Source organism: Tympanuchus pallidicinctus, unplaced genomic scaffold, assembly GCF_026119805.1.
Source record: "Tympanuchus pallidicinctus isolate F22 unplaced genomic scaffold, pur_lepc_1.0 scaffold16, whole genome shotgun sequence".
Classification (NCBI taxonomy): domain Eukaryota; kingdom Metazoa; phylum Chordata; class Aves; order Galliformes; family Phasianidae; genus Tympanuchus; species Tympanuchus pallidicinctus.
This window is the reverse complement of record NW_026294679.1, coordinates 18,466,461-18,492,121: the sequence shown is the minus strand read 5'-3', so window position 1 is coordinate 18,492,121 and position 25,661 is coordinate 18,466,461. Positions and strand designations below refer to the sequence as shown.

Genomic DNA, 25,661 nt, shown 5'->3' with positions numbered 1-25,661 from the left:
TAACAGCTGTTTAAACCTCTCTTTTGGATGAGTCCTGGCTGAAAAGTACTCTGTTTCTTGTGCGCTCTACATTTTGACGTCTCAGACATAAACATTAACAGTGAAAGGAATCAGACAGGAAATTTGAAACAATAGCTGTGTAAAATACATAGTTCTGACTCTTTTTCCATTGCAGAAACCTATTAAATGTATAGTGAATGATTGTAGGACAATGTATTAATTGTGCAAAATGGCAACATTGATTGTGTTAACATACTGCATTTTGAAAAACTTAAGCTGCTTATTTAGGATACTTCCAAAAATCAAGTCAGCAATAAACATCCCACTATGCAAAACCATATGCATTTCACATGTAAATACATAATTCTTCTTCATATCTTTTTTGATTACCATGCTCTTGAATGTATCTTTTCTTTGAAAATATTTGGTTTATTTATTTATTAAGTTCTCTTAAAGGAAGGTTTAGATTCTTGGAGCATTGTCTTGCATTTAGAAATAGTAAAAATACTCAATACTCTGTTTCAGACCTATCTGGATTCTATTGCAATTATTTAATGTGTTTTAAAGAAATAGATCTTTCCTTCCAGTCAGGGTTAAGAATCATCATCATCGTCATCATCGTCGTCATCATCTCACTTTGAAGGAATGACTAAAACTTGATGCAAGTCTTTAAAGTGCTTGTGCCATTCTATCTGAGTGTGAAGTACACCTTTGGGGCTGTTTTCTACTTTCTTCTCAATGAGAGAAATCCTCTGCACCCTTTGTTTAAAGATATGAATTACCTTATTCTCTGAGTCTGTTAGGTTCCAACTACTGTATTTTAATTTGGAGAACTTAAAGAATCTTGCTGCATTAATTTTCTATGTTCTCTACATTAAACGTAAATATCTGAGATAATTTGTAGTGTGATGCTCTGATGAAAGTAGGCCTTTGCTGCTGTACTCACTGTATGAACTTGAGGCTGAGGTACAAAATTATGCTGATCTTTTTGGTTCTGTTTCTCATCAGCAAGCGGAGTTACTTTCATAGATGCTCCCTCTCCCAGTTCCTCTGGAAGCTCCGAAAATATTTCATCTGCAGTCAGCCCTGCTACAGACAGCGGTTTGGAAATGTCCTCACAGACCACCTCCAAGGAAGACTTGACGGACTTGGACCCAGTCACTTCTTTGGGGCTTCATGCAGGAACGCCTTCAAATGAGGCCAAAGTCACTGAAAATCAGAACCAGCCTGAACTCCAGGTATACAGTTGCTGATAAAGAAGAGCTATAACTCCCAGCATCATTAGTTGTGGGTTTAGTATGCACACTATTTCTTTTTTTGGTCACAGCATTTATATTGTATTTTAAGGCTTAGGGTCAGAGTAAAACATCTTCACTATAAGTGATTTGTAAATTCACAAATATATATATAATTTTTAGAACTACAGGTGCTCTGAGTGGTAAAAATGCTAAGAAAGTGTAGATAGAAATTGTATGCTGAGATTATGTAGTATTTAAAACAAAAAAAAAAGAACTAAATCCTAGCCTCAGGAGCAGTAAAACTGATTGTGGGAGTATCTTCAAAGTCAAATTCTAGTCTCATAGCCTAGAATAAAATAGGTAAGAACTAGATGGAAGTGGAAGTGTTGGAAAGACAGGGTTATGCAGTTTATCCTATGTAATATCTTCTAATTTGTTTTGGTTTTTTTTTTCTTTCCTTCTTGAATGACTCATATAAACGAAGAATGAAAGTCTGAGGGAAGAGAAGATCCAGTCAGCCTCTGTTGAATCTATCCCTGAGGTTTTAGAGGAGTGCACTTCTGTAGCAGAACATTCTGACTCTGCCTCAGTTCATGACATGGACTATGTAAATCCCCGAGGAGTACGTTTTACTCAGTCTTCCCAAAAAGAAGGTGAGAGATGGCAGTGTTGCTGAAGTCTGTTCTGCTTTCCACTATTCTGTGTCACTTTCTGCTCTGAAGGTGATAAATTCCTGTTCCTCAGCTGGTCTGTGATGATTTCATTTGTAACACTTGTGAGACACCATGAAAAATTAGGAACAATTGTTAACAGTGCTGATGTGTCTCATTTTCCTTTAGGAGCAGCACTGGTCCCTTATGGATTACCGTGTATTAGAGAACTATTTCGCTTTCTTATCTCGCTTACCAACCCTCTTGATCGCCACAACTCTGAGGTGATGATCCACATGGGGTTGCAGCTGCTAACTGTAGCTCTGGAGTCTGCTCCCATTGCAAACTGCCAATCTCTCCTAGGACTTGTGAAGGAAGAGTTGTGCCGACACTTATTTCAAGTGAGTCTGACTTGTGCTAGCGTGGGGTTTGGCACTGGAGAGTTAGATACTGATTTGGATCAAACGGTCTGCTGGAGTATTGCTTCTGAGCTTTGGTGGATCTCAGTCTAAAAGAAGCTTTTTGCTGTATTGCAGTGGGAGTTCTGAGCTGCACCAGTGAAACGGTGATGTTGCGAAGCCAAAGATGTTGTCATGAGCCATTTTCTTTAGTCTAGGGCTGGGGAAGATGAAGCTGGTTTGAACGAACTGTTAATTAGGGACAATGACATATTGATATAGTTGGTTTTGAGGTAATTATGGATACAAGTTACTATCTTAGTAGTAGGTAGAACTGTTGCAGTACCTAGCTAGTAACAACACAAGGGCCATCTTGGAGGCAGTTCTTCTCCCAGGTTATTTCTCCACAAAAATAAAAAAAAAAAAAAAAGCAAAACGTTGCAGTAGAAAAATAGTGTTACCACAAGCAGAAGGAAATAAAGTATATTTGTTCTCCCTTAGTAAAAATGAGACCGGGAGGCTGAATAAGGGGTTGTTTTATTTTTCTTCTTTGTTTTAAATATTTGCTGTGGGAGACCACATGTTGATCTCAAGGCTGTCATGAGTACCAGTACTAATAGCACATAATGAGTAGCCTGTATAATTCTTAAGGCTTTTTGTCTTTCTTGTTCAGCTACTGAGTGTTGAACGGCTCAATCTGTATGCAGCCTCCCTCAGGGTGTGTTTTCTCCTCTTCGAGAGTATGAGAGAACATCTGAAATTCCAGCTGGAGGTGAGTTTTTTTGAGTTTCAGTATGTACCTAGTAATAGTTCCTCAGGCTTGTTAAAGCCTAGGCAATCAGATGCAGTCTGAAAACCACTGAGTGGGTAATGGGTAGGCTAAGTATTCCTTGTCTTGTTAGATAATGAAGCATCTTTGAGACTAATATACTGTAGCTGCCTATTTTCATTCCTTTTTTTCTTTTCTTTTCTTTTTTTAACAATGGTAGATTCAGATGCAGTAAATAATAGAATTATATGAAACCTTTTTACAGATGCCTTCCAAATGAGCCAACATTGATTGTATAGGGTAATGTCAACTCATGTGGGAAGATAATGTTTACATCTGTTTCTGTAAACCTCAACGGTATTCACTGTGCTGCTTTCCTTTCTCTGAGCTGTCCTCTGTTTCTGGCAGATGTATATCAAGAAGTTGATGGAAATAATTACTGTGGAAAACCCAAAGATGCCCTATGAAATGAAGGAGATGGCCTTGGAAGCCATTGTTCAGCTGTGGCGGATTCCCAGCTTTGTGACTGAGCTCTACATCAACTATGACTGTGACTACTACTGTGCCAACCTCTTCGAGGAGCTCACCAAGCTGCTCTCCAAGGTGCTGCGCAGTCTGGCTTGTGTCACACTTGTGCCATCAAGGCTTGTCCTTTGGCCTTCCTTGGGCTGCTAGCCTGCTGCACGTGCCGGGGGGACATGGAGGGGAAAGGGTATGCAGAAGAGAAAGTCAGTAAGTCATAACATGGTAAACATATCAGCAGAACCTGCGAGTAGGAATGGTTGAAAGATTCTAAGTGAGCAATTTGAGACAAAGGATGCTATTTAATATTTGGGAGCACAATAGAAAATAAACATGAAATGTATAATAACACAGCAGATAAACCATAAGAAAACGATCAAATATATATTAGGTAAATATCAAACATGGAAATTGTAGAGGGTTTTATTGTATGATCTAGGGTTCACAAAGCTGAGGGGAACGTCCCTTCCTATTATGGAGAGAGAGAGGAGAGAGGGGAATGTCCCTTCCTATTATGGAGAGAGAGAGAGATAAATATATAAAAGTTGTCTAATACTTGGGTATTTTCTTTCCCAGAATGCCTTTCCAGTTTCTGGACAGTTGTATACGGTCCACCTGCTGTCTATGGAGGCATTGCTGACAGTGATAGATAGCACAGAGGCACATTGCCAGGCCAAAGTGCTGAATACCGTACATCAACAAGAGAAGGAAGTTGCCAAATCAGGCCCAGAAACAATGAACTGCACCAAAGAATCGAGCAATAGTAAGACACCCTTTCTTGATATTTTGATATTAAGCTTAATATTGTGTTAAACACATGAATCTCATTCTGATAATCTGTATTAATCTTCATAAATATATTTTCAGTTTTCCTGTTGCATGTTTTGTAACTACCCTCTGGTCTTCATAACCTGCTGTCAGAACAGGGCCTCAGTTCAGTGTTTGAGAATGATTTAATACTTTTTTCTATTTCAGATCTTACCTTTTAAAGGATTTAGAAACTTCTTAGAGATGGAATAATCTTAATAATCTTAAGTAAAAAAAAAAAAATTAAAAACTCTCTTTTGTTAAATTAAGAAACTAGAACATGTAGTTAAATTTTGTATTGCTAATTGATCAAAACAGCACATGCTTTTTCATGTATCTGAGTGGGAAAAAGAATTACCAAGCTTGACTTTGCTTAATATGTACTTGTGAATGAGACTGGATTATTTTTTTTTTGCCAGCTTCTTCTGTGACCTAGATGTGTATCTATTTGAGCATTAGTGAACAGAGAAGCTCTTTTCTTTATTTTCCTATGGAAATAAGACAGATATCTGCTATTGTTTTTTGTTGCTTTGGTGCTTATCACAGTAGTTATAGCAATGGAACTACTTTGTCTCTCGTGATTTTGTCTCACATAAAGAAGTGAGGTATCTAGTTCCTGGGTTAGCACCCACACTGCCCAGCACCCATTCCCTGTCTTGCTTTAGCAAATAATACGGTGGAAATAAAATTCAGAGATATTAAAATGTGCGCCTCATTAAGTTTTATATAAAGGTCATGCCAAACTGGCAGGCACGAGAAAAGGGGAGCGTGCTGTGGGATTAATGTGAACAAAGTATTGAGGACACTGAGGAATCACAGCTACTGGAGAGGGGAAAATCCCTTAAATAAGCACAATTTGAGTGGTCAGTTCCTTATTTCTTTGGTACCTTTTTATTGGCTTATGTATTTGTGAGAATTTTTGTTTTGTTTTTAACTTCTGTAGATAATGAGAGAGCACACAGTGAGGGGAAATCCACCCCTGTAGTCTCAGAGCCGGGTGGGGCATGTCCTCCCACCAGTGGTTGCCTTATGGCTGATCAGATAAAGCAAGGCTGCCTGGAATTGGAAGGAGGAGGTGAGACAGGTAATAATCTCTGCAGGGCCCTAAATCTGAATGTGTGTACTGAGAATGGTCCTGACATTTGCTGGCTGTTTTTACTATGCCGTAGACTACTGCAGCTGTTCTGTGCTTATAACTGGAAAGAAATATAGTGGTGACTATTTGTTTTATATTTGTTCCATGTATGCCTACTAATAGTTCAGTTTCTTCTGGGAAGGGGGTTAGATCTGGTAGGCTGCTTTGGAGCAAAAATGGATGACGTTCATCCCAAAGTTTATAATTTAAGGTAGTCAGGGATTTTCCAGGGAATTAGTAGTGTGAGTAATCACAGTAGCCAAAAAGTTAATTCTTATGAACGTGTAAAACTGTCCAGGAGAAGAAACTACTATGCAGCTGTGCTGCAGAAAATGTAAATAGAGCAATGTAGTAGTTGTATAGTAGGGATGTTACTGCCATTTGTAAGGCAGCATGTTGCAGCAAGGCTCTATGACTGAAAACTGTGATGTGACAAGTGAGCTACTTGTTTCTCTGGGGATATTTTTGACTGTAATCATAATTTGTTCTTTTAGCTGAGAAGAGTATCCCCAAGAAGCCTACCCGATTTTCTTGCATCCTTCCAAGCCCTCAGGAGCTTATGCAGATTAAGAACAAAAAGAAGGTATGTTTGGGGATGTGTTAGGGTGTGTTCTCCTTGTTGCCTGTGTCCTGTAGGCTTTGCATAACTGGTCATGTCTCAGAACTTTTGAGTTCCAATCTCTGCTGGTGAGAGTTAAGTAGTAACTTACTGAAAATTCCACTGTACTTCAGAGACAGCGATGATTACTGTCTGTTCTTGTTATTAGTTGTGCTCAGTTGCAAGGAGTTTAGAAAAAATTTCTTGTCCCAGAGTATGAGGCAGGTTCACCTGAATTCTGGATAGGAAAGTTCCTGGTCTAATTTTCATTATATGGGGTTAATCAGCAAATTCCATCAAAAAGGGCACATTGCCTACTTTTGTCAAACCTGTCAGTGGGGTGTGTATCGAGAGGCCAGTAGCAGTAGTGCTAGCTAGCTTACTATTCTGTGTGGTCTCTTATTTGCTTTATCGTGAAGATGACTGAAAATATTGTCTTGATTGTGGCAATTTTTTTTTTTTAGCTTTGTTAATCCATGTTACGGTCTAAACTCTGTACATCTCTGACCAGAGATGATTGTATTCTCTTAAATTTATTTGAACAAATACTGAAGAAATTAAACACAGATCTTTTGCTAATGGTGTACCAATCTACTTTGTGATCCACTCCGTGAGCCTCCAGATATGAATGTGTTTTAAGTCATTGGTTTCGCTCCAAGAAGTTTGCTGCAGCACTGAGGATCTTAGTTCTTTACCTACATTGCAGTGCTGTTCTGGGATAATGCTAAATGACTTCCTGAGCACATTAGGGAAGATGCTTGTCAGCAGTCTTCAGAGGAACTGCTGAGTTTTGACATTAGCTAATTTCAGTTACTGTTTCAATTGTAACTTCCTGTGTTGCTTTAAGTCTAGCTTTCAAGGCAGCCTTGTTGATGAATTTTGTGTGAAAGTAAGTTGTTAAGGGATTCCTTGTATAGTACTTCCACTCTTCTAAATGAAAATTTCTAATGAGACTCCAGCTTCACCACAGTGGAAAACAAGGCTAGAAGAAATTAAGAGCATTGCCAGTGGCTAGTCCCTGCAGTAGCTGGGAGTTCCCTAAAGAAAATTCCAGGAGCTCCTAGAAAAAGTACAGGACACTACAGCAGAATGCAGAAATACAGTCACAATCTCTCTTAGTTTGCCCAAGGAAAATCCTTTTCTGACCCTAAATCTGATAGTGATTTCATTGTAAGTGTGTAAACAGGGCACACAAAACACTCAAGAAATGTTGATGCTGACATGGCACTGACTTGTTCTGCTTTCTTTAACTAAAAAAATAAAAATAAAAATAATTTACCACAGCTGGAAGGCTGAGAAAGCTTAAATAAAAGCAGAAAACACATTATGCATCAGATGGAATGGTTTATTCTTTTTTTCCAAAGGCAGAAGCTCAGAGGCTGTAGGACTGATGTGATTATAAATGCAGTGCAAACAGCTGTTATGTTCTGTATCACAATAGAATACCCTTGAGGCTTGCTCTACAGGATTTATTGCTGAACAGAAATGCTCCTAGTGTCGCAGTCCCTTCAGACCTAACATAATGGGGCAGTACATGGTTATTATTATATTACACCCTCACTGGGTTTCCTGTGCTGTCTATGCTGCTTCAGGAGCTACGTGCTTCACTGAAGTTTGAAGATGTTCCCACAGGCAGGAAACAGAAACTTGGTGTCTTCTCAGTTATTGAGAACCCAGGGGAGCTAGTAATCATGATGGTCATGAGTTTAGTTCACTAGGTCATCACTAGCAGTCTGATCGTGATAGGCACTAACATGGAACTGACATTTATTCTAGTGCCTTAGTAAAGTTCATACGGTTATTTGTGCTTTTGGTTTTTCTGAACACCAACAGAAAATTCAGTTAACCCTTTCTCAGCCCGGTGTTTTACACTGTTTTACACTGGCTGTGGTACTGTGCAGTTTATTCCCTTCTGAACTAAAAAAGTACTCATTCTTTCCAGCCTCCAGGTAGCCTTGCCATGCTAGAGCATCAGCATGGTTCTTGAAAGCACATCTCACATGCAGAATGTTGTCTAGTGCTTAGGCTTATGTAGCACTTCTTTCTTGCATTGATTAAAAACTGAGGACTCTTTTTACGTGCCATGCAGTGAGATAGAATGTGAGAGCCTGGAGCCAAAGGGGGCGGACAAGGGCATGGTCTAGTGCTTCCACTGTAGCTGGACAGAGCTGATCTTGGCCACATGTTTGCTAAGGTCCTTTCTCTGCACTGTTTATGTACTGGAGTAGGTGAGGCATTTGGAGTAGCAGAGCAAATTGCTCAGTGAAACTTCTAAGCTTTTCATATTTAGTCTGTTCAGTATGACTTGATGCTGAGTTGTTGTGATGAATACAGATCTTCTGTCCTTGGTTAGCCTTTCCCACTCGCTCTGTATGATAAACTTGATCATGCTAAGGTTAATCTATTTTCTACTTAATGCTTTTGCTTCAAATGCTAAGAACAATCTAAAGTAAGAAATGCATTTCAAGACTGTAATTGTCAGAATGTTGTCTTCAGCTCCTGATAACTGGCACAGAGCAGTTCAACCAAAAGCCAAAGAAAGGGATACAGTTCCTGCAGGATAAGAACCTTCTTGCCACTCCCATCAATAATAATGAGGTGGCCAGGTGGCTACGGGAAAATCCTCGCCTGGACAAGAAGATGATTGGGGAGTTTGTGAGTGATCGCAAGAACATAGATTTACTGGAAAGCTTTGTTGGGTAAGTATCTTTATGTATCTCTGTAATCATGAAGGAGTGAAAGTTGAGTTCAGTGATAAAACGTAGTACAACAGTAGTTCCTGGAGGCATGGGATCTGTACCGCTTGGTTCTCTGTGTGCTAGCATGCCTTAATTCTGTACATCTCTCGCATATGGCTAACACCGAGATACTTACGATAGTATCGCATCCAGATTGTTTTCAGTAGAGCCATTCTTTGTGAAGACTACCAAGATAATTAAGAATTTCTGTAATTATCAGCGGTTCTTTGCTACCTTTTGCCTGCTCATGGCATTTTTCTTTGTTCTTCATCCTCCTTTACTATCTATTTTCAGAGAAATCTGCCATTCTGATGTTGAACCAAACAAGACTGTAGTCAGTAAGTCTATCCTGTCTTTACTGTCCCATTTCATTTTCTCACTGCATTTCATTCTTGTTGCAGGACTTTCAGCTTCCAAGGTTTAAGACTAGATGAAGCTTTACGACTTTATTTAGAGGCCTTCCGATTACCAGGGGAGGCACCTGTAATCCAGAGACTGTTGGAAGCCTTCACAGAGCATTGGAGGGTGTGTACTTGTTGGGCAGAAAGCTCAAACACTGTTTCTTGTGCATCTGCCTGATGGACATGACAAATCAGACTGCCTATATTAGAATCACCAAGGTTGGAAAAAGACCTTCAAGATCATGCAGTCCAACCATCCTCTTATCACCAATAGTTCTCACTAAACCATGTCCTTCAACACAAAATCCAAACGTTCCTTGAACACCTCCAGGGTTGGTGGCTCCACCACCTCCCCCCTGGGCAGCCCATTCCAGTGTCTAATGTATAAGCTTACTGTATGCTGCACAACATAAAATAAACTGTTATTTTATAAGAGGTAACAGTTGCACATAGTGTTTTTTGGAAACTATAACCATAGCCTGATTTTTATTTTTTTTTCAGTTTGTCCAAGAGGTTATTTAGTGCTGTGATAGAAAAATGGTTATTTTGATCACTGTTATATCCCTGTTACTGTAGGACTGACTTGTGCCTGTATTTGCCTTTCAGAAATCAAATGGATCCCCATTTGCTAATAGCGATGCCTGCTTTGCCCTGGCCTATGCAGTTATTATGCTGAACACTGACCAGCACAACCATAATGTCCGCAAGCAGAACGTCCCAATGACTCTGGAGGTGGGTGCTAGCAGTGTAGGCACCTGTCTTCTCTTTTGTTAGCAATGAAATATCTGGCATTCTCAGAGGTTGTGTGTTTATTTCCCCTGGTATTCATGACTCATGTATGCAGTAAGCTGGTGGGCAGCACTGAGGTTGAGTATGATTGGAGAGGAGGGCTGGAGGTAAGGGACAGTCTTAAGAGGTATTGTGCTTAGCAAGGCAGGTTGGTAAGTTAGTCAAGAGGCTTCTGTGCCTGAAAAAATGGTAAACTAAGACAGAGTAAGAATGAGAAGATCATTGAACTGCTTTTCAACAGCTCAACAGTCTGGGCTTTGAGAGAGTTCAAGTCCTGTGGCTGTCAGTGTGCAATACAGACCTGTCACGGATGTCCAGCTTCAGCTAAGATGTGTTCTGTTATCTCTGTTCTTTCAGAGTAGAGTGAGTAGAGGCAGGAGCTGCTGTGCATTGCCGTGCTGCTAAGAATAGCATTTTATCTTTGAACTTTGAGGATGGATCTTGAAGAATGCAGGAAAATCTCCTTCTGGTCCCATAGAAAGCAAGTGGAGTTCTGAATGAAGCCAAGCAGTTCAAGCTGAAGATACTAGGAGAGTTACATCAGTGTTTATTCATTTATTTTTTTCCCCAGGAGTTTCGGAAAAACCTGAAAGGTGTGAATGGAGGCAAAGACTTTGAACAGGACATGCTGGAAGACATGTACCATGCCATCAAGTAAGAATCAACCTGACATCTCCTTGTATGCAGCGAGAAAACTTGAGTTATTTGGTCTGTGAGATCTTCAGTGACCACAGAGAGAGGCTCACTGACCAGGTTTGCTTCAAACCACCTTCCAGCTCCTTGTGGGACTGGAGTAACAAGCCTGGCACAGTGACTGCAATAGACTTGTATCTTTGGATTCTTGCCATGGTATTTTAATCCACAGTGCTTAACCTAATATTAAAGAATACACATCTTCTTTCAACATGCATAATAATGGCTGAGTAAGAGCAACACATGAGAAATGTTTAAATTAAGAAGCCTCTGTCCTCCAGGCCAGGCGTTTAGATTGCTTCAGAACATTTATGCAGTGCCAGAGATAGCAGCTCATCCCCAGGACAGCACTGTTGCCTTGACATAACTGTCCAGGTCTTAGTTGCTTGTTTCATTTCAAAAGCTTTTCAGCTGTTTGTATGAGTCTACTCTGTACACCCAATCTCTCCTGCCATCCCTGAAGCTCTTGGCATTCTGACCAGTGTTTGAAGAGAATTCCTGGTGGCTGAAGCCTTTTTGGGCACGGACTGGCTCTGAGGGGGGGGGTTTAGTAATAACTCAGAAATCTACCCTATCAGTAAATCCAGACACTGCAAATTCGAAGCTGAGAGGATTATGTCTCTGAGGAGACAGGATGTAACTCTTGACTCTCAGCTGGTTTCAATCTGCAGTTGCAGGCAATGACTTATGCTCGAAGCAGGACAGTGTACTTATGTTGGGCCTCTCTTTTGAGCATTATCAGGAAGATGGGGATGCTGCCTGTACCAGCTATCTAGAAATTCTTTGAGTTGGCTCAGTCTTTCAAATAGAGTTCTGGTTTTGATTGACCTTTTTTTCCTGAGGGTGTTGTTAATGTTGTTTTAGTAGTATCCTGAGAATATTGTCATATTTTTCAGTGAGATTGTGACACTGTTCCAGTCTGTTTCTATCATTCCTTCACCAAATAATTCAGCTTTTTTATTGTGATCAATGCCTAAATCAATGGCTACTGTTCCACACCAAAGAGATTATCGTGCTGTCATAGTTGAAATTGAGGGGTATTATTAGGAAAATCAATTAGACTATAATCTGTACAGAATAATACATGATCTGTTCAGGATCTTAGCATTTCACTTGTGAGTACAGAATTTCCTGAGACCTTCCAAGTAAAACTCATTCACTTGCTTTTGTTAATACTAACAAAAATGGATTTGTTTGAAAAAAAAAGTATGCTACTGACTACTAACACATTTTCATGTATAATCTCAGTAATGATTGCTCTTGTCAAAATAACACAGCTACCCGAAGCTGAGAAGAGCTTATTTCCTATGCATAAACCAAGGTATTTCTTTTATAGGTACTGTTAGCACATGAAAATTGCTTCTTTGGCAACTGAAGTGCATTATTTTTTTTAATTCTATGGATTGACCTCTGTTTTTTGGATTGCCTGGTCTAATATTTTGACGAGACTTGAGGCTGTCCTCAATTACTTGGTCATTTGGAGAGAATTATCTCTTGTGCAATGTTACCCAAGTTTAGGGAGTATGTATTTTAACCTGAGGTTTCAAGTATTACTTGGCATTAATCATAATTGTTTTACTATTGCATAGCTTTAATCGAGTTAGAGTAGGGAGCTGTGGTACCCTAGGTATGAGTCACACATTTGATTTCTTGCTTTATTTTTAATTTGGAATTTGTTGTCTTTCTGATATTTAATTTTGATACAATTTGAATATTCTTATACAAAGTTGCTCATACTACTTTGCTGTGGTTTAACAGTTATTTTTTTTGTTTGAGAGCAGTGAGATATGCATAGTGCTCTGAGTGGATGAGAGGTGGGGAATGTGAAGCTACACTAGCATGCTATCAGAAGTCTTCCAACATTTAACTGCAATATATGTTGCATTTTCCACCTGTCGGAGGTAGCTGCTTCTTCCATACTATAATTACACTGTGGTGACCCAGAGTTCCTGAGAGCCTTTATATCCAAGGTACTGGAGGGGGGCAGAGGAAGCAAGCAGGCTTTAGAAAAGAGAATGTTGCAGGAACTGGCAAAATCACTCCAGAGTAGATATCAGTTAACTTTGTGACCATGTAATGAAAGGTACTTGTGTAAATGTTATGTTTGGCTCAGAATGAAAAATTCAACCTTTCTGCCTTCCTCCCTTGTAGAAATGATGAGATAGTGATGCCAGAGGAACAGACGGGCCTGGTGAAGGAAAACTATATCTGGAATGTCCTGCTGCATCGTGGTGCCACTGATGAGGGCATATTTCTCCATGTGCCCCCTGGAAGCTATGACCATGATCTCTTCACCATGACATGGGGCCCAACCATTGCAGCACTTTCTTATGTTTTTGACAAGAGCTTAGAAGAAACAATCATCCAGAAGGCTATCTCTGGTTTCAGGTAGGTCTTACATTTGTGGAACCCAGAAATACTGGTTGGATTGTTATCTCATCTGTCTGCTGAAGAGGTCACAATAAATACCAGCTGTTACTTTTCCTAGCAATTGAAAACCTTTTTTTTATTTTAATTATTATTGTTTTTAAGTTGTGGCCTACGCTTCCCTGGATTTGTTCTTTTGTTAGTGCTGATTCACCTCATCTTGGCCTTTCTTAGTGCCACTGGCCACTTGGTTTGACTGGTGTGTTGCAGTAAGTTTAAGTGCTTTGGGGTGTGTACTTTTAAGTTCCAGCATAGTTACATTTAGAATCCTTGCTGACACAGCTATACTGCTTAAAAGTGAAGGAAAATTACTATTACCTTGCACAGTGATGCTGATGAAGTCCTGGGATATCAAGAAAACCTTTCATGAGCTTATGTATATGAGGCCTTTGCTGTGGCTGGATTGATGGAGATTGTTCGTTTCTTTCTGTTTTTTGTTTGCTTGTTTCTTTCTTTTCTTTTTTTTTTTAACCTTTTTCCTGTCTCTGATCAATAGTTAATGTTGTTATCTTTGAGGTGCTGTATTGGAAAAACCTCTGGTTGTGCTTGAATGCAGACCAAGCCATGCCTTAAGTATAGTCTTAAAGCTCTGTTAATATGCTACTGTAGCCACCATCTCTTGGAAACAGCAGGTTTAGTTGAAGGTTTAATGTCAGCAACTTCTTATGTCAAGACATGAAAGTTGGCATATTGGCACAGCTGCAGGTAGTTTGTCTGTTTGGACTTGATTCTTGGAAGTGATCCCGACATAATCACAGACAAATATCAGCGGTCCAAGACTGAAGGATGATTTTGATTATATGATGGATAATAGACTCTATGCACGAGCATTTGTTACGAGTGGGTAGAGAGGAAGGTCTGAAATGTCAACGAAGAGGCAGTCTGATTTGCTCTCTTGTACAGAGGCCTCTCTGCCAAGTTATTACAGTGTTTTCTGTGTTCTTCTTCCCCTAGGAAATGTGCAATGATTTCTGCTCACTATGGCCTCAGTGATGTGTTTGACAATCTCATAATTTCTCTCTGCAAGTTTACAGCCCTCAGCAGCGAGGTAAGTTTGCAAGGAGGGGAAAGAAGTATGTTTTTTAGTATGTTGGAGCTCTCTTTTTTTGTTATGTAGTATAGTTTGTTTATTTTAGTTATACCTGTATACCTGTAGATACAGAAATCTGCATCAGCCCCTGCCCCGAGTTTTCTGGTGAAGGCAATGAAAAACTCTGTGTAAAGTAGGAGTTCTGTTGCACAAGTCCAAATAAGTGTATTTCCTACATACTCACAAGTAGCAGTTCATATAAAACTGCTTATTTCACTTATTTCATATGAGGAAACTTAGATCTCCATGTAAAGATAGCGATCATCCATACTCCCAAGTGAGTTTATGCATTTCAGTTACTAAATAGTTGGTTATAGAGCTCATGCAGTGCCAAGAGGGACTGTTTTGTGATCGGTTCTCTGTAAGTGAAGGGGCTGTGCGTCAGTGCAGCATTAAGTGGTTAGAAAAACATGTTTTGAATTGTTCATTGGGATCAGGAAATAACATCAGCAGTTTGTTTCACTTTTAGCAAGAGCTTAAGCACTGTTTCTGATACAGTCCAAGGTACAATGATTGATTCAAGCTTTTTTGCCCAGATCTTTTTGCATCGAATATCATCTGCCTAGTTTTTTTCCCCTAAGCTCTTGGTAGGTAGTATATGGCAGAAGGTGCTAAGGAGATTACAACTATTCCTTTCTAAGGTCAAACATATAAAGAAATCTACAACATTGTTCTTAGAACCTATACAACAAGACCCACAGTGAGCAGAATGGAGTTTTGCCAAATTGCACACACATACAGACAAAAAGGAGTGGGGCTGGAACAAGATCTCTAGAGAGTGAAAGTATGGGTGTAAAAGGGCTCAAACAGATGATTTTTGAAATCTTTAGAAGGGACAGTGGAAAGAGAACAGTCCTGCAAATTAATCCAGTTAATGGAGTTTGGCTGCTCCAAAACTACAGAAAAGTAGAGTTGTCTGAACTGGATGTTTTTTATATTGCTCACATCCCGCATTGGTAGCAATGAAGAAGCACCAGCTTGACTGTTAAAAGACAATAAACAGAAAGCAAAACCCTCAGCAATCAAGCAGTGCAGTTGCTTTTGATTCCGTTTTCCTGCACATCTCACTACAGTGAAGATGAAATACTCGATCCTCTCCAAGCATACCAGATTTTGAGACTACCAGCAGATTACACAAGGAAAGGAATGTCTGCTGTGAAACAACTGTTTGACACAGATTTACACAGTAGAAGCAACAAGACTAAGCCCTCAGAGGCACCAGCTATTGCCAGCTGCATCCCATCTAGTTGTGAGACTAGAATCTGGAGCAGTCTTAGGTCTGTGAAAATTAAGCAACTGTGCCTTTCACTGATGATGTAGGATTGAGGAATTCTGGATTTGAACCGACCTGTGAGTTTTTATCTGTGGATAATTCCAGCTACACCAGTTACTTTCTGCTTCCTAAATTCCTGAAGGGCTTGAGGACGACAGTGGCATATGACAACTAAACAAATACTTGAGAGACCGTCTGGTGGAAGGGGGAGAAGGGGTGAATGTCTCCAGGGACTGAGGAGACAAATCAAAGAGGAACTGTTAGAAAGTGGGAGAAGAACATTGAAGTGTCACATGGCTTAGAATCATAGGATGGCCTAGGTTGAAAAGGACCTCAAAGATCACCTACTTTCAACCGCCCTGCTATGTGCAGGGTCACCAGCCACCAGACCAGGCTCCCCAGAGCCACATCCAGCCTGGCCTTGAATGCCTCCAGGGATGGGGCATCCACAGCCTCCTTGGGCAACCTGTTCCAGTGCATCACTACCCTCTGTGTGAAAAACTTCCTCCTGATATCTAACCTAAATCTCACCTAACTCAGTTTAAAACTATTCCCCCTTGTCCTATCACTGTGCATCCTCGTAAGCAGCTGTTCCCCTTCCTGTTTATGTGCTCCCTTCAAGTACTGGAAGGCCACAATGAGGTCTCCCTGGAGCCTTCTCTTCTCCAAGCTAAACAAGCCCAGTTCCCTCAATCTTTCTCCAGAGGAGAGGTGCTCCGACCCTCTGATCATCTTAGTGGCCCTTCTCTGGACCCGCTCCAAGAGCTGCACGTCCTTCCTGTACTTGGAGTCCCAGTCCTCGATGCTGTACTCCAGTACACAGGCCTCACAAGAGCTGAGTAAAGGGGGACAATCACCTTCCTCTCCCTGCTGGCCACCCCTTTTTTAATGCAGCCCAGAACCCAGTTGGCCTTCTGGGCTGCATGCACACACTGCTGGCTCATCCCCAACTTCTCATCCTCCAGGACCCCCAGGTCCTTCTCCGCAGGGCTGTTCTCCAGGAGATCTTCCCCCAATTTGCATCAATACCTGGGATTGCCCTGACCCAAGTGCAGCACCCTGCACTTGGCCTTATTGAAACTCGTTAGGTTTTCATGGGCCCACTTCTGCAGCCTGTCCAGGTCCACCTGCCACTTCCTAAGCTAGATCACCCTGGTGATCAGGTGTCCCCATTGAGCGCTGCAATTTCTATGCATAGCCACTTTGTTTAAAAGAAGAGGAATAGAAAGGAATATGGAGATTGATTAGCGTGCTGTTAGCTGGTGTTCAGAGTAACTTTACATGTCCAGAATGTTTTTGGCCATAGTTTCCGTCTCAAACAGTACTGGTTGCAGCAAGAGGGGCAGTGATACCTTATTTTAAGGCTTTGGTTCCGGAGTGAGGTCCCATAGCACAGTAAGTTAGTGTTATTTATAAGTTTGCACTGAGCACTTTCAAAGTGTTCTGTAGTGGAGAGCTTAGGTCCGAGTGTCTCAGTGATTTAGCTTGCTCTGGAAAGCCACCTTGTCTTTGTTTCTGTGTCAAGCAAATATGAGCTGAGTTAGTTGTCTACAGCATTGTGCAAAGAATTGCTGCCTTTTCTGCAGTTAGTTCTGATCAGTCTGCTGTGATTTCTGTTGGGGAAGGAACAAGTCTTGCTGACTGCTGCCCCTTTTCTTTCCTTTAGTCTATTGAGAACCTGCCGACTGTTTTTGGAAGTAATCCCAAGGCCCATATTGCAGCAAAGACTGTGTTTCACTTGGCCCATCGCCATGGGGACATTCTGCGGGAGGGCTGGAAAAACATCATGGAGGCCCTCCTGCAGCTTTTCCGAGCTGAACTGCTGCCCAAGGCCATGGTAGAGGTAATCACAGCCACTCACGGGTAGCTGAAAACTCGGGGAGTGGGAAGCAAGCTTTTCATTGAATCAGTTCAGAGTGGTGGAGAGCTCCCTTGCAAAGAAGGCCTGGATTTGGTGAAGTGTGTACAGATCTAGAAAGCCGTCAAAAAGTGTCATGTTCAAGAACATGCGGGCTCAGCTTGTTTCACAGCATTTCTTTTTTTTTTTCTTATTTTTGTTTTTGTTGTACTTGAGAAATTCCACCATTCATTTCACTTGAAGGAATTTTGAATATTTGCAGAAGAGAGAGTGCATGAGGTATTAGAGTACAGTATTAGTATTGCCAGATGGTGGAGAGGTGTGACTAGGTGTAGAGGGGTGAAGAGCTGGGTTGACTGGCAGTGGGCAGGTGCTTGGGTGTGGTATTTCATCATTAAGTGAAGCATTGTAGGGGCAAAAGCAGACTACAGAGAAGTAGACAACTGAATGTATTTGTTCTGGTCTGTCTTCCAGGTTGAAGACTTTGTGGATCCCAATGGTAAAATCTATCTGCAGCGTGAGGAGACACCATCTAACCGGTGAGTGGAGCAGATAGCTCAGGCAGTCTTTTTTATCCTCCTTAGTCCTGGAAAATAGTGTACCTTTTCTTTTTCTTCTGTAATGTTTTCTTACTGATGCTGATGTCTTCTAATTTGCAGTGGTGAATCTACAGTGCTGAGTTTTGTTAGTTGGCTCACCCTCAGTGGGACGGAGCAATCTGGCATGAGAGGGCCATCTACTGAGACACAGGAAGCAAAGCGAGCGGCTCTGGAGTGCATAAAGGTAAAGTGCATGAAGTGCATAAAGGTAAAAAGGCTGTGAAAGAACCTGCTTTTGTCTGTGTGACAGTATTATGCAGATAAAAGGTATCAGAAGCATAAACATGCATGTTTCTAGGCAATATTCCAGGCTCCCAGAGGACTTGGGAAATGTAATAAAGTAAAGATGAGCGAGTCTGCATTGCCAGCTATAGAGTCTGCATTGCCAGAGTCTTATAGGATATGATGTACAAACGTAGTAACACTTGAAAATAGAGACGGTTTTGCACAAGAAACTGGGATCTGCCCTTGGCATCACTATGCTATAATTAAGCACAAATTTATTAAATCTCAAATGACTAATCTTTTCCAAGACAAAGCAGTCTATGGGCAGATGTTCTTTTTTAAAAGGCAAGGAGCTACCTGATAAAATCTTTCTAGCACTGTTAGAGGATAATTGATGTTAAAGGATTGAATTAGCTTTCAGGAATTTTCCTCCATGTAACTGTTGAAACCACTCCCAGTACCTACTGCAGCAGCATGTGGTGTTTTGTGGGGAATCTGTTTGTATGCCTTCTCCGCATCCTGGATATATCGTTCTCTTTTCTGTCTTTTCCAGCAATGTGATCCTGAGAAGTTGATCACAGAAAGTAAATTCCTCCAACTTGAATCCCTCCAGGAGCTGATGAAGGTGAAAAAGATACTGGGCAAGGGACAGGATGGGTGATGGGACAAGTCTGCTGAATGATTATGCATATGTGTTGTATACTCACCTAGCTCCTCTATCCTCAGAAGATGTCTTAAGCCTATTTGGGATTCCAAATCAGACGTTAGTTTGTCTGTTATGTTGGTTGCCTGCTCAGAAGTTACACATTTGTTTAGTAGCAGAGAAAGACAGTAAATTGTGAAAAACATTGTAAGAGTCTTTTGGTAACAGAAACTGTTTGAAAATTTCATGTGCCATCTTAGTTCTGGAGGAGGATTTTGCTCTTAGTCCTCTATGTCAGGAACTCTTCCTTTAAATGCAGGTTGTTGGCTTGTGGATAGTCACTTCTAGGTATGTCTGTCTTTTCTGTGCTTCAAATATGCTTAATAAGAAGCTGCTAGCTGCCAGAAAGCCTCCCCATCTGACACACTTCATCAGAGTTTAACATTCTTTAAGTTTGAATTACATCTTTCTTAATAAAATATATATATATATATATATATACATATATACACACACAAACACACACATATATATATATAATCTTCCATATACTTAGATTAGCCCCTGACCTCCAATGTATTTTTGATGGACTATGCACAACTTCCCCAGACACTGGAGTGCTGCTTTGCCCAGACTAAGAGCATTCTGTTGGTCCTCACTGCTACCCCTGTTTTGAGAAGCTGCAAGTCACAAACATTAATTGTCTTTTCTAGGCTCTAATCTCTGTGACTCCTGATGAGGAGACATACGATGAAGAGGATGCTGCCTTCTGCTTGGAGGTGCTTCTAAGGATTGTACTAGAAAATAGGTATGACCTTGAAATACATTTATAGTTGCTGTCTATGTCTCTGCAGGACTGCAGCTGCTGACTGGGTCTAGGGAATGAGTTCCTTATGTGCTTCGTTTGCCAGCTGAAGCAGCATGTGGCTATAATTTCAGGGCTTAGCAATTCTGTTCTAGCATATGCAAACATAGGGACTATTCACCCATGAATTATTGCTTTGATATCATGAGATCTGGAGAATATAAACTAAACACTGGTGGGAGAATTCACCCACCTGCTTGATTTGCGAGCAATTAAGTAAATAAGATACTTGACAGTTTTGTTGTTTCTGTGTGTCTGTTCTTATATCTCTCTGCTGGAGTTTTTCTTTGAAGTTATGAAATACCAGATTGTGAGGTCGTATGGAATATTCAGGGTGGAAGGGGGAAGTAGCTGCATCCTGCTTGTCTCATATCCTTTCATCCTACCCTTTCCCTCCTCCTTGTTGTGGCTAGGGACCGTGTGACCTGTGTCTGGCAAACTGTCCGAGACCACCTCTACCACCTCTGTGTCAATGCAATGGAGTTCTGCTTCTTAGTGGAGAGGGCAGTGGTGGGCCTGCTGAGGCTGGCAATTCGGCTCCTTCGTCGGGAAGAAATCAGTGCACAGGTAAGGGGAAGTCTGTTGCTGTTGTGGGGTTGTTTTTTTTTTGCTATATCTGGCAACATAGGAAAGCAATTATTGTGGTATGGACCCACATTTAGCCTGTGTGTGCTACAGGTAACAACAACCAGCAGTTGTAAGTAGCCCTAAGTAAGGAAGGTGGACTTTGCTGAAGAAGGGAGTGTATATAACAGGATCTGTTATTCTTGCTGTCTCTTTCTGTGGCTAGGTTCTCCTCTCATTACGTATCCTGCTCATGATGAAGCCAAATGTGTTGTCCAGAGTTAGCCATGAGGTTGCCTATGGCCTCCATGAACTGCTGAAGACCAATGCTGCTAACATTCATTCTGGGGATGACTGGTACACGCTCTTCACCCTCCTGGAGTGTATTGGGTCTGGGGTAAAGCCACCTGCAGCCCTGCAGGTTACAGCAAGGGCAGATAACGACACAGGTAAGATAGGCCGGCTTTTGCTAGGAAATCTGATGCCCGCCTGCCAGATAAGCAGCTGCTTCCCCAAGCTTTTCAATTAGCAGAGGGAACTGCAAGAAAACAAAGCTGACATTAAACTACATTATCAAGATTAAAGACCAGCACCTGCTGTTCACTCCTACCCCGTGGTCTGTCCCTGGCTCTACTCTGCCATCTCTTCGTACTCTGAGCAGCAGTCCAGGTGCTCATCCCTGGGGGAGCAGTGGGGAGGAAAACTGATACCAGTTGCAGCAGCTGTAGATCTTTGCACTGCCCCATGGAGTATATTCTGGTGGTTGTGGTCCGGTGCCATGGGTAATATAGCCTTTAATCTCTTATCCAGGTGTGTAATGTAAACCCAGCTGTTTCCTCTGTTAGAGGACTGACTCCTTTGTGTCCTCTTTTTAAGGATTTTGAAAAAGGAAGTAGTTCTTTAAACTATTTCCAATTCAGTTTGTTTTCAGAGTGCACATGCAATTCCTGTAAGACCAACCTACTGTTTGCCACTTCTCTGGACTGTGTTAGCAGACGATCTTTCCAGCAAACTGTTCGTGTTCTGCTTTAGCCAGCTGCTGTGTATTTGAGGCTGACATCTTCAGACTTCTACAGGAAAAAAAAAGAGAAAAAAAAATAAAGGATTTTCCTAAAAGGCTGTTCTCCTCTCTGCTTTTCTAGAACTTTTTTTGCTAGGTCCTGATGCCTTATGCTAAATAGCTTGTGGCCTTTGCCTTCTGGAGCAAATACAAGATTTTTTTTTTCTCCCAGCTCTTTTTTTTACTGCTCCTGTCTTTACTGCTTGAACAAACTACTTGACTATGGCATCCTGTAGATCAAAACATTATTTCTCTTTACCTCCTGAAAATGTTTGGTGCACTGTTCACAGCAAATCTAGATGCTGGTGGATTTCTAGATAATGTTGAATGATGAGGGGAAAAAACCCACAATTTTTGTTCAAGACAACTTTATCACTGTGCCTTAAATTTGGCCTTTGCGATGGTTTCTGAGCTTGGGACATGTGAAATACAAGGTTATCTTGAAATTCAGGGAAGGTAGATCGGATAGATATGGAACATGCATGAAGTAAACTGCTGTGAACGAGAAACACTTCACCCGTATTAATGTGGAGTGGCATGAGGAACCTCAACAGCCACACTAGTCCATATTCTGCATTGTGCTTTAGGAGTTGCCTTGGCTGAACCTAGCACCTCCAACGGTTCTAAAATATGTGGTACATATGATTCTTCCCCTGGGATCAAGTTGTTGAAATCTGCCCTTTTAAATCCATGGTCAGTTGATAAGTGACTTAGCAGAGGATGGAAATTCCCTTCCTTCTGAAAGGGAAAAACAAATGTACATACCAGGAATAAATGCCAAGGTCTATGTTTCCTGCTATCTCCTGTGCATACTTCAGTTACAGTTGTTCTTCCTTTCCCAGGGGGAAAGGCCTGGCTCAGATTCTTCCAGGGCGCACCGGTGCTTCTTAGCTAATGCTGATCTGGATTGCTTCTCCCTTATTCATAGCTACTCTCCCAAGTTTACTCTCTAAAACCTCTGCCTTTTGTCTTGAAGGTGCTCAGTCAGACAGTGAGGTCTCCTCCTATCATCCAAGTGACATGAGCCTAGACCGTGGCTACACGTCTGATTCAGAGGTGTACACAGACCATGGGAAGCCAGGCAAGATGCATCGCTCGGTGACGGATGTGGATATGATGAACAGTGGCTGGCTAGTGGTGAGTAACCAAGGGGCTTCTGGTGCCAAATACTAATCATGGTTTTTGTGGTAGGGACATAAAGAATAAGGCTGTAGAAGAGATAGCTAGGGTGAGCTGACAGTGTAAAGGGAAGATGTGGAGAAGATGCAAATGGAGAGCAGAAAGCTAGAAGGCAAATGTTGAAGAAAGGGGAATTGTTTCAGAAGAAAGGTTCTTTCAGCACGTGCATGCGGTGCAGTTTGTTACACCACTCCCTCCTGCTACCCTCTTGCTGTGCCCTGCAGGTAGGGAAAGATGACATCGACACCTCTAAACCCAGTGCTGGGTTCAACAAGCTGGGGCCGTCTCCTCTTGTCAACCAGTACAGCCTGACCGTGGGGTTGGATTTGGGCCCACATGACACAAAGTCTCTCATGAAGTGTGTAGAGTCCTTGTCCTTCATTGTGCGAGATGCTGCCCACGTGACACCTGAGAACTTTGAGCTTTGTGTTAAAACCATCCGCATTTTTGTGGAGGCAAGCTTGAATGGAGGTAAGGTGGCCTTTGATTTGACAGCTGGGATCAGGCTTGAGAGTGCCCAGCAGCATGAAGGGATGTGTGAAATACTGTTGGGGAATGAGTCCCCAGCTCTCAGCTAATCTTCTGCTATGAGAAAAGTCCATGTCACTGTGACACAAGAGGCCAGCACCTAATGTGAAGGTAGCAGCATCAGCAAGTGTTGGCTTCCTGTGGATGCAGAAGGCTGTTCCTGAAGGGCGCTGGGTACCTCTTAAAATGAGTAGAACCCTCTGCTGGGGATGTCAGAAGGTGGCTGCTGCATGTGTTGAAAGGCTGAAAACATTTTGTGATGGAGTTGTGCATATTGTATGTTGCTGCCTTTACCTTTTTAGGCTCTAAGTCCCAGGAGAAAAGGGGGAAGAGCCACAGACATGATAGTAAATCCAGTCGGTTAAAAAAAAAGCCAAAGGAGAGCTCCAGTCGGCGATCACGAGTCTTGAACCAGCACCAGGTCCACACACACAGTGATGAGGATGAGGATGAGAGCATCCCTGCCAGCTACCACACTGTGTCTTTACAGGTTAGTCAGGACGTAAGTATAGCAAGGATTTCCTCCTCTCCTTTCCCACACTCGGGACCTTGCTAGGGAATCACTGGGACTCTTCATGGGATGAGGGGAGGTTGTATCCTGGACTAGTGACCACTGAATGGTGAAGGTTAGGGCTGGTCGCAGAGTGTGGTTCTGCAGTGAGAGAGAAAAGCCAGAAGAGTAGGTGTCTGGAAATAAGTCACTGCAGAAGATACAGTGAATGTGGATAAAGGAAGTTTGGAGACATGAGTTTCATGTGGGATTAGTGAAGAGTCTGACAGCATGTGAGCTTATGGAGAGAGGAGAACCTGGTCAGCTGGGACACAGGGTTTTCAAGTACAGAGGGCTGGGATAGAGGAGTTATTTCTATCTTGGCTCTCAAAGATGTGAAGATGCTGACTTAGCACTAATCGTTTGGGCCACAGTTCAGTAGTAAAGTTGTTAGGATGCTGTCATGTGCCATTGGAGAGTTTTTGCATGTTTCACATTGCTTTAAAAAACTAAGTTGCAAGGAGACAGAGTTGTCTGTGGGCAATGTAGCTGAGTCATTGTTTTTCTCCCTAAGTTAGGCAGGGCATCGTGCTGTCTATTGGAAATGCTTTGTGCAGGCCAAGGATCCATTCTTTCTCCTGGGAACTTTGGAATGCCACTCCCTCAGTGAGGAAATTTATATGGCTCCTGGCTGACAATAATCTTGTGGAGGATGCCCAGTACTTGAATGCTTAGGGATTGCTCAGATAACTGGGCCTGAAACTATCTCATAGCAGCTGGGATCCTCTTAGCATTGGTTGGGAAGGAGCAGAGACAAGGTTTGATTCAAGAATTGTGTTACTTAATGTGATGCTTGACTTGCAGCTCCTGGATCTCATGCACACCTTGCACACACGAGCAGCTTCCATCTACAGCTCCTGGGCAGAGGAGCAACGCCATCTAGAGACTTCAGGGAGGAAAATCGAAGCAGATTCTCGAACATTGTGGTCGAACTGCTGGTGTCCTTTGTTACAAGGTAAAGTCAACCCCTTGTGATGAGAAGTGAGCAGAGAGACTTTCAATACAACATCAGCCCTCAGGAAAGCGGAGGAGCCAAGAGCTAACTGCAGATAGCAGGCAGAGGTTGTTTTTTAGGGTCTGCTGTGTGAGTGGGAAAACAAAATGGGCTCAGATCCAGCAAGGTATCCTTAGCATGACTTAGCTACCAGCTTACTACTGGATGTGACAGTAGATTCCCAATCTGTGACCTAGAACAGGTATGATACTTGTTATTTTGTTCCTTCCTCTCAGTGTGTTTGGTCTTCATTAGCTATCTCTACCTAGGCTGGGTGAGTTGGAATGTGACACTTTCTCTGTGGGCTCAGCACTGAACCCCTCTTTTGCAGGTATTGCCTGGCTCTGCTGTGATGCCCGACGCCAGGTACGGATGCAGGCACTCACCTACTTGCAGCGGGCCCTCCTCGTACACGACCTGCAGGCCTTGGATGCCTTAGAGTGGGAGTCGTGCTTCAATAAGGTAACCTCCTGGTTGGGCTGGGCAGGCAGGTATGACAGCAGTCAGGAAGAGCAATGCTCTTTGTAGGAGACATAGTACTGTCTTGTTGAATAGTCTGCTCACCATAATACACAGGCATTTCCCTACTTTGCTCCTGTGAAATATTCCTCTCTGCTTAGGCTTCTGACAGAGCCTCTTGGAAATCAATCCACGTATTCAATTTCTCACTGCTCTTTGTCTAGAAATTAGTTCCAAAAGCTAGCTTCTTCCTTTACGGTGGTTAGATGAAAAGGACTGGATGAGACTTTCACAAAGAAATATCAATCCAACAGGTGCTGTTCCCTCTGCTAACGAAGCTCCTTGAGAACATCAGCCCAGCTGATGTTGGTGGAATGGAAGAAACTAGGATGAGAGCCTCAACACTGCTCTCCAAGGTTAGTGTGCTTTCACTGTCTGAAAGCTCAGGAGAGAATGTGCATCAAGAGGACAATATTGTTTGCTTCTCAGCATCTCTGATTTGGAGAGGTATCAGTCTGCTAGTATGACTGTCTTCAGTGCTGGGCCTTTCCACCACCACCTGCTGTTGGGATGAGCCTTCTTTCCAGAGCTGTCTCCGTGATCTTAGAT

General features: G+C 42.0%; 1 protein-coding gene across 2 annotated transcripts in view; it reads left to right on the top strand.

Annotated features, from left to right (window-relative positions):
- Nucleotides 1-25,661, top strand: part of GBF1 (golgi brefeldin A resistant guanine nucleotide exchange factor 1) — a 97,725-nt gene that overhangs the window by 68,887 nt on the left and 3,177 nt on the right. Inside the window, exons 10-36 of one of the 2 annotated variants that reach the window (XM_052678090.1) lie at nt 1,009-1,238; nt 1,723-1,891; nt 2,078-2,289; nt 2,960-3,058; nt 3,464-3,658; nt 4,154-4,340; nt 5,328-5,468; nt 6,014-6,102; nt 8,614-8,816; nt 9,257-9,380; nt 9,863-9,988; nt 10,617-10,699; nt 12,890-13,126; nt 14,120-14,213; nt 17,195-17,371; nt 17,861-17,925; nt 18,046-18,169; nt 18,764-18,835; nt 19,567-19,661; nt 20,132-20,285; nt 20,509-20,731; nt 22,319-22,479; nt 22,746-22,992; nt 23,352-23,539; nt 24,404-24,554; nt 24,925-25,055; nt 25,367-25,468. In XM_052678090.1, the coding sequence (XP_052534050.1) occupies nt 1,009-1,238; nt 1,723-1,891; nt 2,078-2,289; nt 2,960-3,058; nt 3,464-3,658; nt 4,154-4,340; nt 5,328-5,468; nt 6,014-6,102; nt 8,614-8,816; nt 9,257-9,380; nt 9,863-9,988; nt 10,617-10,699; nt 12,890-13,126; nt 14,120-14,213; nt 17,195-17,371; nt 17,861-17,925; nt 18,046-18,169; nt 18,764-18,835; nt 19,567-19,661; nt 20,132-20,285; nt 20,509-20,731; nt 22,319-22,479; nt 22,746-22,992; nt 23,352-23,539; nt 24,404-24,554; nt 24,925-25,055; nt 25,367-25,468 (4,079 nt within the window). Of the gene's footprint in view, nt 1-1,008; nt 1,239-1,722; nt 1,892-2,077; nt 2,290-2,959; nt 3,059-3,463; nt 3,659-4,153; nt 4,341-5,327; nt 5,469-6,013; nt 6,103-8,613; nt 8,817-9,256; nt 9,381-9,862; nt 9,989-10,616; nt 10,700-12,889; nt 13,127-14,119; nt 14,214-17,194; nt 17,372-17,860; nt 17,926-18,045; nt 18,170-18,763; nt 18,836-19,566; nt 19,662-20,131; nt 20,286-20,508; nt 20,732-22,318; nt 22,480-22,745; nt 22,993-23,351; nt 23,552-24,403; nt 24,555-24,924; nt 25,056-25,366; nt 25,469-25,661 lie in introns of both variants that reach the window. The other variant, XM_052678089.1, reaches the window with a different exon arrangement.